The sequence below is a fragment of the Ylistrum balloti genome, unplaced genomic scaffold (assembly GCF_031769215.1).
Source record: "Ylistrum balloti isolate Yb309-2 unplaced genomic scaffold, AGI_CSIRO_Ybal_v1 Utg370948, whole genome shotgun sequence".
In the NCBI taxonomy this organism is placed as follows: domain Eukaryota; kingdom Metazoa; phylum Mollusca; class Bivalvia; order Pectinida; family Pectinidae; genus Ylistrum; species Ylistrum balloti.
The window spans coordinates 419,206-436,433 of record NW_026782534.1 but is presented as its reverse complement, the minus strand read 5'-3'; the positions used below and the strand labels follow the sequence as shown (position 1 = coordinate 436,433).

The following is a 17,228-nucleotide window of genomic DNA, read 5'->3' as shown; positions in this document are numbered from 1 at the left end:
AAACTTGCCAAGGCTTTATGGATAATTTTACAAGTTTAAACTTGCCAAGGCCTTGTGGACAATTACATAAGTTTAAACTTGTCAAGGTCCTGTGGACAATTACATAAGTTTAAACTTGTCAAGGCCTTGTGAACAAATATACAAGTTTAAACATGTCAAGGCCCTGTAAACAATTACATAAGTTTAAACTTGTCAAGGCCCTGTGGACAAATACATAAGTTTAAATATGTCAAGGCCCTGTAAACAATTACATAAGTTTAAACTTGTCAAGGCCTTGTGAACAAATATACAAGTTTAAACATGTCAAGGCCCTGTGGACAATTACATATGTTTAAACTTGTCAAGGCCTTGTGGACAATTATACAAGTTTAAACATGTCAAGGCCCTGTGGACAATTACATATGTTTAAACTTGTCAAGGCCTTGTGGACAATTATACAAGTTTAAACTTGTCAAGGCCCTGTGGACAATTATACAAGTTTAAACATGTCAAGGCCCTGTGGACAATTACATATGTTTAAACTTGTCAAGGCCCTGGGGACAATAACATTAGTTTAAACTTGTCAAGGCCTTGTGGACAATTATACAAGTTTAAACTTGTCAAGGCTCTGTGGACAAATACATAAGTTTAAACTTGTCACATTCCTGAAGATCAAAAAGCTAAGCTTAAGCTAGCCAAGACAGAGTCGACTTCTGACCTATGCCTATCATGTTTATGTGGATATGTGATATTGGGTATTATGGAGAAAAGGACAACCTAAACCAAGTCTTGGAAATACTATAAGTATCTTAGTGCTGTGTATCTTAGAGGCACGATTTAGGTGATCTTAGCCTTAGGATACAGTATCTGCTATATACATCATGAAAAACAAATCAATTTGTACACTTAAATAGTGCTTTCTTTTTATATTTTGTGTCAAATATATACAACCCATTCATCACTCATTATGTTAAGTGTACAATTTTCCCAAACAAACATTACATTATACTATTGCAATCAAAATATTGCCCCTAATAAACCAGCACCTCCTCATGGTTGATGCCACAACCTAATCATGCAGCACCTCCTGACAGCTGATGCCACTACATAATGATGCAGCACCTCCTGACAGCTGATGTATAGTGATGCAGCACTTTGTGATAATACCATGACATATTCATGCAGCATCCCTGATGATTGATGCCACTACATAATGATGCAGCACCTCCTAATGGTTGATGCCACTACATAATGATGTAGCAGCCCTGATGGCAGATGCCACTACATAATGATGCAGCACCTCCTAATGGTTGATGCCACTTCATAATGATGTAGCACCCCTGATGGCAGATGCCACTACATAATGATGCAGCACCTCCTGATGGTTGATGCCTCTCCTCATGGTAGATACCTTTCCCTTACGATATATCTCCTGGCTTCCACCACTAATGATGCAGCACCTCACGGTTGATAAGACTTGTCTCCACCTCGTCGTCCGAGTCAGACTCGGACGGTGCTGCCCGGACATCTTTAGACCATTGATTAGTGAGGTAGTCCATCTGTGTTCGACCCTCACGAACTTCCTGTAAAAAATAATTAAATAGAGTTCGTTCCTCACAATCTGGCCATCAATCAGTGACAGACCACTGTCCTGATGGACTGAACTTTCCTTAAAAGATTTGTGTTAGTTTGGATCAGGTACATTGACCTTCCCTATAGTGTTGTGTTGGTTGGGACCTGGAGGATTGACCTTCCCTATATAGTGTTGTGTTAGTTTGAGACCTGGAGGATTGACCTTCTCTATATAGTGTTGTGTTAGTTTGAGACCTGGAGGATTGACCTTCTCTATATAGTGTTGTGTTGGCTGGGACCTGGAGGATTGACCTTCCCTATATAGTGTTGTGTTAGTTTGAGACCTGGAGGATTGACCTTCTCTATATAGTGTTGTGTTAGTTTGAGACCTGGAGGATTGACCTTCTCTATATAGTGTTGTGTTGGCTGGGACCTGGAGGATTGACCTTCCCTATATAGTGTTGTGTTAGTTTGAGACCTGGACGATTGACCTTTCCTATATAGTGTTGTGTTAGTTTGAGACCTGGAGGATTGACCTTCCCTATATAGTGTTGTGTTGGTTGAGACCTGGAGGATTGACCTTCCCTATATAGTGGTGTGTTGGTTGGGACCTGGAGGATTGACCTTCCCTATAAAGTGTTGTGTTGGTTGAGACCTGGAGGATTGACCTTCCCTATATAGTGGTGTGTTGGTTGGGACCTGGAGGATTGACCTTCCCTATATAGTGTTGTGCTGGTTGAGACCTGGAGAATTGACCTCCCTATATAGTGTTGTGTTGGTTGGGACCTGGAGGATTGACCTTCCCTATATAGTGTTGTGTTGGTTGAGACCAGGAGGATTGACCTTCCCTATATAGTGGTGGGTTTATTTGTGCCTGACATTCCCTATATAGTGGTGTGTTGGGTGAGACCTGGAGGATTGGCCTTCCCTATATAGTGGTGTGTTGGTTGAGACCTGGAGGATTGACCTTCCCTATACATTGGTGTGTTGCCTGGGACCTGGAGGATTGACCTTCCTATATAGTGTTGTGTTAGTTTGAGACCTGGAGGATAGACCTTCCCTATATAGTGTTGTGTTAGTTTGAGACCTGGAGGATTGACCTTCCCTATATATTGGTGTGTTGGCTGGGACCTGGAGGATTGACTTTTCCTATATAGTGTTGTGTTGGTTGAGACCTGGAGGATTGACCTTCCCTATATAGTAGTGTGTTAGTTTGAGACCTGGAGGATTGACCTTCTCTATATAGTGTTGTGTTGGCTGGGACCTGGAGGATTGACCTTCCTATAAAGTGTTGTGTTGGTTGAGACCTGGAGGACTGACCTTCCCTATATAGTGTTGTGTTGGTTGAGACCAGGAGGATTGACCTTCCCTATATAGTGGTGGGTTTATTTGTGCCTGGTGGATTGACATTCCCTATATAGTGGTGTGTTGGGTGAGACCTGGAGGATTGGCCTTCCCTATATAGTGGTGTGTTGGTTGAGACCTGGAGGATTGACCTTCCCTATATAGTGTTGTGTTGGCTGGGACCTCGAGGATTGACCTTCCTATATAGTGTAATGTTGGTTGAGGCCTGGAGGACTGACCTTCCCTATATAGTGTTGTGTTAGTTTGAGACCTGAAGGATTGACCTTCCCTATATAGTGTTGTGTTAGTTTGAGACCTGGAGGATTGACCTTCCCTATATAGTGTTGTGTTGGTTGAGACCTGGAGGATTGACCTTCCCTATATAGTGGTGTGTTGGTTGAGACCTGGAGAATTGACCTTCACTATATAGTGTTGTGTTGGTTGAGACCTGGATGATTGACCTTCCCTATATAGCGTTGTGTTGGTTGAGACCTGGAGGATTGACCTTCCCTATATAGTGGTGTGTTGGTTGGGACCTGGAGGATTGACCTTCCCTATATAGTGTTGTGTTGGTTGAGACCTGGAGAAATGACCTCCCTATATAGTGTTGTGTTGGTTGGGACCTGGAGGATTGACCGTCCTATATAGTGTTGTGTTGGTTGGGACCTGGAGGATTGACCTTCCCTATATAGTGGTGTGTTGGTTGGGACCTGGAGGATTGACCTTCCCTATATAGTGGTTTGATAGTTTGAGACCTGGAGGACTGACCGTCTTATATAGTGTTATGTTAGTTTGAGACCTGGAGGATTGACCTTCCCTATATAGTAGTGTGTTAGTTAGAGACCTGGAGGATTGACCTTCTCTATATAGTGTTGTGTTGGCTGGGACCTGGAGGATTGACCTTCCTATATAGTGTTGTGTTGGTTGAGACCTCGAGGACTGACCTTCCCTATATAGTGTTGTGTTGGTTGAGACCTGGAGGATTGACCTTCCCTATATAGTGGTGGGTTTATTTGTGCCTTGTGGATTGACATTCCCTATATAGTGGTGTGTTGGGTGAGACCTGGAGGATTGGCCTTCCCTATATAGTGGTGTGTTGGTTGAGACCTGGAGGACTGACCTTCCCTATATAGTGTTGTGTTGGTTGAGACCTGGAGGATTGACCTTCCCTATATAGTGGTGGGTTTATTTGTGCCTTGTGGATTGACATTCCCTATATAGTGGTGTGTTGGGTGAGACCTGGAGGATTGGCCTTCCCTATATAGTGGTGTGTTGGTTGAGACCTGGAGGATTGACCTTCCCTATATAGTATTGTGTTGGCTGGGACCTGGAGGATTGACCTTCCTATATAGTGGTGTGTTGGTTGAGGCCTGGAGGACTGACCTTCCCTATATAGTGTTGTGTTAGTATAGACCTTGTGAATTGACCTTACTATATAGTGTTGATTTTATTTGTGCCTGTTGGATTGACATTCCCTATACATGAATATGACCAGGCAATAGGAGCTACATATTCTGTGAAAAAGCAATGGAAAATGGATAGGTGTAATTACTTCAGCAGAAACTGATTTTCTATTTAAAGTGTCTGTGACCTTGGCATCTGACCTCAGGAAATATAACTAGATATAATATCCAACATATGTTGGTACTCTACCTGTTGTGTGAAACGTCTAGTGAAGAAAGGCATTAGGTATTTAGCATCAATTTTAAGGAATCCCTTCAGGTGAGGTTTGCTGGTGAAGCTGATTTCATATTCCTCCTCTGTCAATTCTGACAAAAGTTCAGAATCCACAGCATCGCCCTGAAATGGAAAAATAACACCATAAGTGACTGCAACATGTTTGCTAGCATAGCTGATATCTGCTGAAGTGGTTGATGTCTTTATTTCATAAAGCTTAATTCTAATGTTCAGCTGTATGTCAGTGTTTTAACAGTATGTCTTTTACATTACATATGAGTATATAAAGTAACTTGACAAGGAACATATTGATTATTAGTTAGGAGTCTGTCTTATTGAATCTGTTTCTATCTTATACATGTATGTGTAAACCTGTTTGACAGACTATTTATCACCAGTACAATAGAGTAATGCCAATTAACAAGAGATCCTAGGGGGTTCTTAGTACCCATCACTGTTTGATCTTTATTTGTTCTTTAAAGCTGGATCTTTTTCCCTTACTTTCTATTCTTTCCTCTGTTTTCGTTCTTCATAATATGAAATTTGATTTCTTTCAATAATATTTAATTGTCAAATCCAAGATGGCCACCGGTCAGTGACCAATCAGTCTCAAAAATCAAACAACTAGGGGCCAATGATCCATTCAATACTTCTCAAGAAATAGCTGTTACAAACATTTGCAGTCATAATCAAAGATGGCTGTATGTCAGTCATTTTCTGATCAGTAATTCTTCAGACAAAGTGAAAAAAATTGTTTACAGATGGATTACCAGCAACTGTCAAAGGATAATTTCAGGCTAATCATACAGTATGTGGATAACTGTTTTACTTACCACAAGTGATTTTAGTGTGTGGAATACTGTATTACTTATCACAAGTACAATACAGTAGGAATAAGTGAATATATTGTGTGGATTACGGTATTACTTATCAGAAGTACAATATGGAAGCAATAAGTGAATATATTGTGTGGATTACTGTATTACTTATCACAAGTACAATACAGTAGGAATAAGTGAATATAGTGTGTAGATTACTGTATTACTTATCACAAGTACAATATGATAAAAAGAAGTGAATGTATTATGTAGATTACTGTATTACTTATCACAAGTACAATACAGTAGGAATAAGTGAATATATTGTGTGGATTACGGTATTACTTATCAGAAGTACAATATGGAAGCAATAAGTGAATATATTGTGTGGATTACTGTATTACTTATCACAAGTACAATATGATAAAAATAAGTGAATGTATTATGTAGATTACTGTATTACTTATCACAAGTACAATACAGTAGGAATAAGTGAATATATTGTGTGGATTACGGTATTACTTATCAGAAGTACAATATGGAAGCAATAAGTGAATATAGTGTGTGGATTACTGTATTACTTATCACAAGTACAATATGATAAAAATAAGTGAATGTATTATGTAGATTACTGTATTACTTATCACAAGTACAATACGGTAGGAATAAGTGAATATAGTGTGTGGATTACTGTATTACTTATCAGAAGTACAATATGGAAGCAATAAGTGAATATATTGTGTGGATTACTGTATTACTTATCACAAGTACAATACAGTAGGAATAAGTGAATATAGTGTGTGGATTACTGCATTACTTATCACAAGTACAATATGATAAAAATAAGTGAATGTATTATGTAGATTACTGTATTACTTATCACAAGTACAATACGGTAGGAATAAGTGAATATAGTGTGTGGATTACTGTATTACTTATCAGAAGTACAATACGGTAGGAATAAGTGAATATAGTGTGTGGATTACTGTATTACTTATCACAAGTACAATACTTTAGGAATAAGTGAATATAGTGTGTGGATTACTGTATTACTTATCACAAGTACAATACCGTAGGAATAAGTGAATATAGTGTGTGGATTACAGTATTATATCACAAGTACAATACGGTAGGAATTATTAATTACAGAGTGTAAACTAATGTATCACTATAACAAGTTCACTAATGATAGAGCAATAATAATGAAATAGTTTGAGAAATACTACTTGACAAAGGTAGAACCAAACAAAATTATGTGAGAAACAATATATATTATCAATCATTTTATACTTTATATTCTAATACATTGTAGTGTAAAGTACAACAATAGCTCAGTAAAAACTTACCATTTCTCTGGTCTTACTTAAGGATACCTCCACACCAGTTTTACTTTTCTTTTTCTTTGTTTTATTAGCATTAAGTAACTGCAATAGAAAAACAATATTTAAAACAAACTTGTTAATATGATTTATATAACAGAAAGAATAAGCAAATGATATTTTTTCTGTAAAATGTATACAGACAATATCCTGATAGAGAAAACTAGTTTATCAGATAATTCAGAGCCAAAACAAAAGAGTTGTACTGTATTTTCATGGTATCTATATAAATGCTACACATTCGTGACAGGACAACAGTTCTGGCAGACAGACGACCGAATTATTTACACACCAGAAATTATAAAAATGTAACAAAGAGATTGTTTCCTGTTTCTGCCATGAGTAAATACCCCCTGAGCCTTAAAACCTATACAACATCTTTGCTTTTATTCTTTTTCAATGACATCACATTAAAACATGTAGTAGTAAAGGCAGTCGTGACATTTATATACACTACAGTAGGATCAGTGTATACAAACCTTCATCATGGGCATAGTGGCGCCCCCTAGGAACATGACAGTGAACAGAACGATGATTAACGTAGCAGTGACCACAACAAAACGCTTCTCAGGAGAAAAATCCAAGTGCAGACTCAAGGCAAAAGCAATTGCACCTCGTAACCCTGTCAATACAGTTTATACAAATATCATCACACAATAGTGCCTCGTTACCCTGTCAATAAAGTTTATACAAATATCATCACACAATGGTGCCTCGTAACCGTGTCAATACAGTTTATACAAATATCATCACACAATGGTGCCTCGTTACCCTGTCAATATAGTTTATACAAATATCATCACACAATGGTGCCTCATTACCCTGTCAATACAGTTTATACAAATATCATCACACAATGGTGCCTCGTTACCCTGTCAATAAAGTTTATACAAACATCATCACACAATGGTGCATTGTTACCCTGTCAATACAGTTTATATAGATATCATCACACAATGGTGCCTCGTTACCCTGTCAATACAGTTTATACAAATATCATCACACAATGGTGCATTGTTACCCTGTCAATACAGTTTATAAAATATCATCACACAATGGTGCATTGATACCCTGTCAATACATTTTATACAAATACCATCACACAATGGTGCATTGTTACCCTGTCAATACAGTTTATATAGATATCATCACACAATGGTGCATTGTTACCCTGTCAATACAGTTTATATAAATATCATCACACAATGGTGCCTTGTAGCCCTGTCAATACAGTTTATACAAATATCATCACACAATGGTGCCTTGTAGCCCTGTCAATACAGTTTATACAAATATCATCACACAATGGTGCCTCGTTACCCTGTCAATACAGTTTATACAAATATCATCACACAATGGTGCCTCGTTACCCTGTCAATAAAGTTTATACAAACATCATCACACAATGGTGCCTCGTTACCCTGTCAATACAGTTTATACAAATATCATCACACAATGGTGCATTGTTACCCTGTCAATACAGTTTATATAGATATCATCACACAATGGTGCCTCGTTACCCTGTCAATACAGTTTATACAAATATCATCACACAATGGTGCATTGTTACCCTGTCAATACAGTTTATACAAATATCATCACACAATGGTGCATTGATACCCTGTCAATACATTTTATACAAATACCATCACACAATGGTGCATTGTTACCCTGTCAATAAAGTTTATACAAACATCATCACACAATGGTGCATTGTTACCCTGTCAATACAGTTTATATAGATATCATCACACAATGGTGCCTCGTTACCCTGTCAATACAGTTTATACAAATATCATCACACAATGGTGCATTGTTACCCTGTCAATACATTTTATACAAATACCATCACACAATGGTGCATTGTTACCCTGTCAATACAGTTTATATAGATATCATCACACAATGGTGCATTGTTACCCTGTCAATACAGTTTATATAAATATCATCACACAATGGTGCCTTGTAGCCCTGTCAATACAGTTTATACAAATATCATCACACAATGGTGCCTTGTAGCCCTGTCAATACAGTTTATACAAATATCATCACACAATGGTGCCTCGTTACCCTGTCAATACAGTTTATACAAATATCATCACACACTGGTGCATTGTTACCCTGTCAATATTATTCATATGAAAGTGACACTCAATGATCCTATGTAAAAATGTCAATGGATATTAATGAGGGCAGATTATACACTACTGACAGGGATGTTAAGCCATTTGATTAATCGAGAAGAGAAAGGAAGGAGATTTGTTTTGCCTGAGATACAATCCTGCAGTAATATACATACCACTAAACCACATGATAAATTGCATCTTTCGTGTTATCTTGTGTTCTCGAAAGTAATTGAGCAGGAAGGACAAAGGAAATATATTCAGAGCTCGACCAATCAATATCAAAACCTGAAACAGAAACACAGAATATTAACAAGAGGCCCAATGGGCCTGCATTGCGCACCTGGTATACAATGGCTTTCACAATTTCATTTCAAATGATTGAAATATATCCTAGAAACCTACCAGCTAAATATAATATTCTAGGTCTTTTGGTTAAACAGAAAAATTCGACAAATTTGACCCCTGTTACATTGATTATAGGTCAAGGTAATTTCTTTTCACAAATGTTGTTGGCATTCTTTCCACGAACCTTCCAACCCAATATCATCATTCTAGACCCTTTGTTTAGTCAGAAGAAATTGTTTAATGGTTTTGACAAATTTCACACCAGTGATCTTGATTGTATGTCAAGGTCATTTCCTTTTCACTTTGTTGACCTTCATCCAAGAAACCTTCCAGCCAAATATCATCATGATTCTAGGCTTTTTGGTCAATGAGAAGAAGTCATTTGAAAATTTTTGAACAAATTTGACACTGTGAGGTTGATAACGGGTATAAGTAATTTCTTTTTCCATTTTTGTCAGCCTTAAGCACAGAAAACTACCTACCAAATATCAAGATTCCAGGCCTTTTGGTTAATAAGAAGTCATTTGACAGCTTTTTTACACAAATCTGCCCCTGTGAGCTTGAACATGGGTAAAGGTGATTTCCTTTCATATACTTAATTTGCCTTTATCTAAGAAACTTGACAGCCAAATATCATGATTCTAGGCTTTTTGGTTACTGAGAAGAAGTCATTTAAACAAAAAATCTGACATCAGACAGACAAGGACAATGAACCACAGGCCAGATGAGATAAACAGAAACCTTGATACTTTAACTATCTTTATCATACATCTGTATATTATTGACCTGTTTAAACTTAAATTGCAGTTTTTGGGGCAATAACATTGACGAAATAGAAATGTAAATACAATCTTATTTAATAAACATGAAATTCTAATTTCCAAACAGCGATGAGATGAGACATTTTATGTTAAAAAACAGACAATCCTGTGGCTACTTACAATGCTCCAGATTATAAAGGCAGGTTTCACTATCAGCTTGAAACTAAAAAATGCCAGACCTAGGTAGGCAAACACACAGGTCTCTGAAATCAACAAAGCACACCATAAACTTCACTTACATAAAATGAGAGTTTAATACACATTGATTAAGTTATGTTAACTTTGTGAGAAAACATTGAAAATATTCTGCAAGTATCCTGGTGTATTTCTATGAAGAGATAAGCAGTAAACAAAAGGAAATATATATTGTTAACAATTATATCTTCTTTTTTACCGACCAGTATCAGCAGAATAATAATATAAACACAATGTATAGAGGGACTGATTCTGAATATCTAATCTAACTCACCTGTCATAAAGGTAATGGTTCTGAATATCTGTTATGTGTCACCTGTCATAAAGGTAACAGTTCTGAATATCTGTTATGTGTCACCTGTCATAAAGTTAACAGTTCTGAATATCTGTTATGTGTCACCTGTCATAAAGGTAATGGTTCTGAATATCTGTTATGACTCACCTGTCATAAAGGTAATGGTTCTGAATATCTGTTATGACTCACCTGTCATAAAGGTAATGGTTCTGAATATCTGTTATGACTCACCTGTCATAAAGGTAATGGTTCTGAATATCTGTTATGACTCACCTGTCATAAAGGTAATGGTTCTGAATATCTGTTATGACTCACCTGTCATAAAGGTAATGGTTCTGAATATCTGTTATGACTCACCTGTCATAAAGGTAATGGTTCTGAATATCTGTTATGACTCACCTGTCATAAAGGTAATGGTTCTGAATATCTGTTATGTGTCACCTGTCATAAAGGTTTTGGTTCTGAATATCTGTTATGACTCACCTGTCATAAAGGTTATGGCACTGAATATCTGTTATGACTCACCTGTCATAAAGGTTTTGGTTCTGAATATCTGTTATGACTCACCTGTCATAAAGGTTATGACACTGAATATCTGTTATGACTCACCTGTCATAAAGGTTATGGCACTGAATATCTGTTATGAGTCACCTGTCATAAAGGTTATGGCACTGAATATCTGTTATGAGTCACCTGCCATAAAGGTTATGGTTCTGAATATCTGTTATGCGTTACCTGTCATAAAGGTTATGGCACTGAATAACTGTTATGAGTCACTTGCCATAAAGGTTATGGTTCTGAATATCTGTTATGAGTCACCTGTCATAAAGGTAACAGTTCTGAATATCTGTTATATGTCACCTGTCATAAAGGTAACAGTTCTGAATATCTGTTATGACTTACCTGTCATAAAGGTAACAGTTCTGAATATCTGTTATGTGTCACCTGTCATAAAGTTAACAGTTCTGAATATCTGTTATGTGTCACCTGTCATAAAGGTAATGGTTCTGAATATCTGTTATGACTCACCTGTCATAAAGGTAATGGTTCTGAATATCTGTTATGACTCACCTGTCATAAAGGTAATGGTTCTGAATATCTGTTATGACTCACCTGTCATAAAGGTAATGGTTCTGAATATCTGTTATGACTCACCTTTCATAAAGGTTATGGCACTGAATATCTGTTATGAGTCACCTGCCATAAAGGTTATGGTTCTGAATATCTTTGTGAGAAAACATTGAAAATATTCTGCAAGTATCCTGGTGTATTTCTATGAAGAGATACGCAGTAAACAAAAGGAAATATATATTGTTAACAATTATATCTTCTTTTTTACCGACCAGTATCAGCAGAATAATAATATAAATACAATGTATAGAGGGACTGATTCTGAATATCTAATCTAACTCACCTGTCATAAAGGTAACAGTTCTGAATATCTGTTATATGTCACCTGTCATAAAGGTAACAGTTCTGAATATCTGTTATGACTTACCTGTCATAAAGGTAACAGTTCTGAATATCTGTTATGTGTCACCTGTCATAAAGGTAACAGTTCTGAATATCTGTTATGTGTCACCTGTCATAAAGTTAACAGTTCTGAATATCTGTTATGTGTCACCTGTCATAAAGGTAATGGTTCTGAATATCTGTTATGACTCACCTGTCATAAAGGTAATGGTTCTGAATATCTGTTATGACTCACCTATCATAAAGGTAATGGTTCTGAATATCTGTTATGACTCACCTGTCATAAAGGTAATGGTTCTGAATATCTGTTATGACTCACCTGTCATAAAGGTAATGGTTCTGAATATCTGTTATGACTCACCTGTCATAAAGGTAATGGTTCTGAATATCTGTTATGACTCACCTGTCATAAAGGTAATGGTTCTGAATATCTGTTATGACTCACCTGTCATAAAGGTAATGGTTCTGAATATCTGTTATGTGTCACCTGTCATAAAGGTTTTGGTTCTGAATATCTGTTATGACTCACCTGTCATAAAGGTTATGGCACTGAATATCTGTTATGACTCACCTGTCATAAAGGTAATGGTTCTGAATATCTGTTATGAGTCACCTGTCATAAAGGTTATGGCACTGAATATCTGTTATGACTCACCTGTCATAAAGGTTATGGCACTGAATATCTGTTATGACTCACCTGTCATAAAGGTTATGGCACTGAATATCTGTTATGAGTCACCTGCCATAAAGGTTATGGTTCTGAATATCTGTTATGCGTTACCTGTCATAAAGGTTATGGCACTGAATATCTGTTATGAGTCACCTGCCATAAAGGTAATGGTTCTGAATATCTGTTATGAGTCACCTGTCATAAAGGTAACAGTTCTGAATATCTGTTATGTGTCACCTGTCATAAAGGTAACAGTTCTGAATATCTGTTATGACTCACCTGTCATAAAGGTAATGGTTCTGAATATCTGTTATGTGTCACCTGTCATAAAGTTAACAGTTCTGAATATCTGTTATGTGTCACCTGTCAATATCTGAATATCTGTTATGACTCACCTGTCATAAAGGTAATGGTTCTGAATATCTGTTATGACTCACCTGTCATAAAGGTAATGGTTCTGAATATCTGTTATGACTCACCTGTCATAAAGGTAATGGTTCTGAATATCTGTTATGACTCACCTTTCTGTTATGCGTTACCTGTCATAAAGGTTATGGCACTGAATATCTGTTATGAGTCACCTGCCATAAAGGTAATGGTTCTGAATATCTGTTATGAGTCACCTGTCATAAAGGTTATGGCACTGAATATCTGTTATGACTCACCTGTCATAAAGGTAATGGTTCTGAATATCTGTTATGACTCACCTGTCATAAAGGTAATGGTTCTGAATATCTGTTATGTGTCACCTGTCATAAAGGTTTTGGTTCTGAATATCTGTTATGTGTCACCTGTCATAAAGGTAATGGTTCTGAATATCTGTTATGACTCACCTGTCATAAAGGTAATGGTTCTGAATATCTGTTATGACTCACCTGTCATAAAGGTAATGGTTCTGAATATCTGTTATGACTCACCTGTCATAAAGGTAATGGTTCTGAATATCTGTTATGACTCACCTGTCATAAAGGTTATGGTTCTGAATATCTGTTATGCGTTACCTGTCATAAAGGTTATGGCACTGAATATCTGTTATGAGTCACCTGCCATAAAGGTTATGGTTCTGAATATCTGTTATGAGTCACCTGTCATAAAGGTTATGGCACTGAATATCTGTTATGACTCACCTGTCATAAAGGTAATGGTTCTGAATATCTGTTATGACTCACCTGTCATAAAGGTAATGGTTCTGAATATCTGTTATGACTCACCTTTCATAAAGGTTATGGCACTGAATATCTGTTATGAGTCACCTGTCATAAAGGTTATGGTTCTGAATATCTGTTGTGACTCACCTGTCATAAAGGTTATGGCACTGAATATCTGTTATGAGTCACCTGTCATAAAGGTTATGGTTCTGAATATCTGTTGTGACTCACCTGTCATAAAGGTTATGGCACTGAATATCTGTTATGAGTCACCTGCCATAAAAGTTATGGTTCTGAATATCTGTTATGAGTCACCTGTCATAAAGGTTATGGCACTGAATATCTGTTATGAGTCACCTGTCATAAAGGTTATGACACTGAAAATCTGTTTAGACTCACCTGCCATGAAGGCAATGGTTCTGAATGTCTGTTGGGTAGTGATCTGTGTCACTGGTGACAGGTTCAAATGGGTGTAATGGGACATAACTATACCACACATAAGAATTGCCATGATCCCTGAAATAGTGACATTCCACATATCAAATCAGATTACAGGTTAGTGTCAATGTTGTTGTGATAATAAGGATGGATTATACTGTTTGATTTCAGGAGTCCACATTCTGTACATACAAGTTGTTATTTCAATGGGATCAGTGTCACTGTGCAAAGCAATAACTTTAAATTAAATGTATATATATATATCAGGTTTACAACACACACATGGTAGCGTAGAAAGACTAGTAAAACAAATCTTAAATACCAGGAAAGTGGTACATACCTGACAGATGGATCCCCTCTGCCAGGACGTATGGAAGATAGGAAAATGATAGCATCAAGCCAAACTCCAGAGATGGTGTCTTCCTCAAATCTATAAACTTTAACAGCTGAGATTGGTCAAGGGCGATAACTGTGTTATGGTTAATAAGATAGTAAAAGAGAAAAGACAATTTTATTATATATATATTTAAAGCTGTTACCTCCAATGCAAATAATTTACTCAATACAAATATAAATAGTTATTTTTGCCCTTTTTATACATATTCTTTGTTTTATTATTTCTAATACTGTCATTTCTATATATATTCTGTATATTTTATTATTTTTATATACTGTTATTTTTATATACACTCTGTATGTTTTATCATTTTTTATCCTGTTATTTTTATATATATTATACAGGTTTTATCATATTTTAACACTAAGTTGTTGCAATCAGAATACAAAAAAAAAATACTCAAGTTTATGTCTACTAGTCACATTTTGTACAGTTTACCTTGACATCTTGTGTACAAAGTTCTACTAGTCACATTTTGTACAGTTTACCTTGACATCTTGTGTACAAAGTTCTACTAGTCACATTTTGTACAGTTTACCTTGACATCTTGTGTACAAAGTTCTACTAGTCACATTTTGTACAGTTTACCTTGACATCTTGTGTACAAAGTTCTACTAGTCACATTTTGTACAGTTTACCTTGACATCTTGTGTACAAAGTTCTACTAGTCACATTTTGTACAGTTTACCTTGACATCTTGTGTACAAAGTTCTACTAGTCACATTTTGTACAGTTTACCTTGACATCTTGTGTACAAAGTTCTACTAGTCACATTTTGTACAGTTTACCCTGACATCTTGTGTACAAAGTTCTACTAGTCACATTTTGTACAGTTTACCCTGACATCTTGTGTACAAAGTTCTACTAGTCACATTTTGTACAGTTTACCTTGACATCTTGTGTACAAAGTTCTACTAGTCACATTTTGTACAGTTTACCTTGACAACTTGTGTATAAATTTCTACTAGTCACATTTTGTACAGTTTACCTTGACATCTTGTGTACAAGGCTTTGTCTACTGTACTCTCAATTTTTGACTGATGAACAAAGGATACCATAGCACTAACAATACCAAAGGCCAGGCCAATGGCTGAGGAGGCAAGGAACATCACACAGAATCGTCCAACAGCTGAGAAAAAGGCATTTATCCCACTAGTCACTACAACACCAGGCTGACTGAACTCCAATATTGTCCTACAATTTGAAAGCAATCTTCAATACTGACCACAAGGTAAAACAATATATGCCCATCAAATGACAAAGTGACCTACTTTTGTGTATCAGATTAAAGAGAAATATGAAAATGTAACAAGAATGAGTGTCAAAATCAAAATGCAGCTTATAAAATCAGGAATAAATGTTATCATTTAAAACAGAGTAAGACCAGTGGACAAGGTTAAAATTGCTGACAGAAACAATGTGTAATACATATTTTTCAAAACCAGACAAATCATTATGCTGGTTCAGAAACACTATTGCATTTCATTCCCTCATGTTATCATTTTGATGAATGTTTGAGTTATTTCCCCTGAAACTTTATCAATTGTATGTAATTTGACCTTACTTTGTGAGTACAATAGAAACTGCATCATTGAGAACACTCTCCCCAAACACCAACATATACAGGATAGGGTCAGCATCCAGAGCGTGGAAGATAGCTAGAGTGGCAACAGGATCCACTGCTGAGATCAGAGAACCAAATGCAAAACTCTCCACCAAGTCCAATTCGTAGGCTATCTTAGCCTGTAGCAATACATAATCACATACATAGAAATCTAATATATTTTATGTTGAAAATGATTAATCTAGCAACTGCAAGTCTATGGAATTACAGTGGGTCAGTCAGATTTACTGAGGTGAGACAAAGAGTGTGAGTCAGATTTACTGAGGAGAGACAAAGAGTGTGAGTCAGATTTACTGAGGTGAGACAAAGAGTGTGAGTCAGATTTACTGAGGAGGGACAAAGAGTGTGAGTCAGATTTACTGAGGAGGGACAAAGAGTGTGAGTCAGATTTATGAAGGAGAGACAAAGAGTGTGAGTCAGATTTATGAAGGAGAGACAAAGAGTGTGAGTCAGATTTACTGAGGAGGGACAAAGAGTGTGAGTCAGATTTACTGAGGAGGGACAAAGAGTGAGATTCAGATTTACTGAGGAGGGACAAAGAGTGTGAGTCAGATTTATGAAGGAGAGACAAAGAGTGTGAGTCAGATTTACTGAGGAGGGACAAAGAGTGTGAGTCAGATTTACTGAGGAGAGACAAAGAGTGTGAGTCAGATTTACTGAGGAGGGACAAAGAGTGTGAGTCAGATTTATGGAGGAGGGACAAAGAGTGTGAGTCAGATTTACTGAGGAGGGACAAAGAGTGTGAGTCAGATTTACTGAGGAGGGACAAAGAGTGAGAGTCAGATTTATGGAGGAAAGACAAAGAGTGAGAGTCAGATTTACTGAAGTGAGACAAAGAGTGTGAGTCAGATTTACTGAGGAGGGACAAAGAGTGTGAGTCAGATTTACTGAGGAGGGACAAAGAGTGTGAATCAGATTTACTGAGGA

The 17,228-nt window shown here is 36.7% G+C and overlaps 1 protein-coding gene across 1 annotated transcript in view; it reads right to left on the bottom strand.

Moving 5' to 3' along the window:
* Window positions 1-1,115: 1,115 nt before the first annotated feature.
* The window catches only part of LOC132559679 (sodium/hydrogen exchanger 8-like), a 32,540-nt gene continuing 16,427 nt past the window's right edge, over window positions 1,116-17,228 (bottom strand). The window contains exons 7-16 of the mRNA XM_060224297.1: window positions 16,242-16,420; window positions 15,733-15,871; window positions 14,621-14,726; window positions 14,242-14,358; window positions 10,182-10,264; window positions 9,069-9,180; window positions 7,249-7,391; window positions 6,737-6,814; window positions 4,549-4,695; window positions 1,116-1,562 (exon numbers count right to left, since the gene is read on the bottom strand). Of these exons, the coding sequence (XP_060080280.1) occupies window positions 1,425-1,562; window positions 4,549-4,695; window positions 6,737-6,814; window positions 7,249-7,391; window positions 9,069-9,180; window positions 10,182-10,264; window positions 14,242-14,358; window positions 14,621-14,726; window positions 15,733-15,871; window positions 16,242-16,420 (1,242 nt within the window). The 3' untranslated portion in view covers window positions 1,116-1,424. The remainder of the gene's footprint in view (window positions 1,563-4,548; window positions 4,696-6,736; window positions 6,815-7,248; window positions 7,392-9,068; window positions 9,181-10,181; window positions 10,265-14,241; window positions 14,359-14,620; window positions 14,727-15,732; window positions 15,872-16,241; window positions 16,421-17,228) is intronic.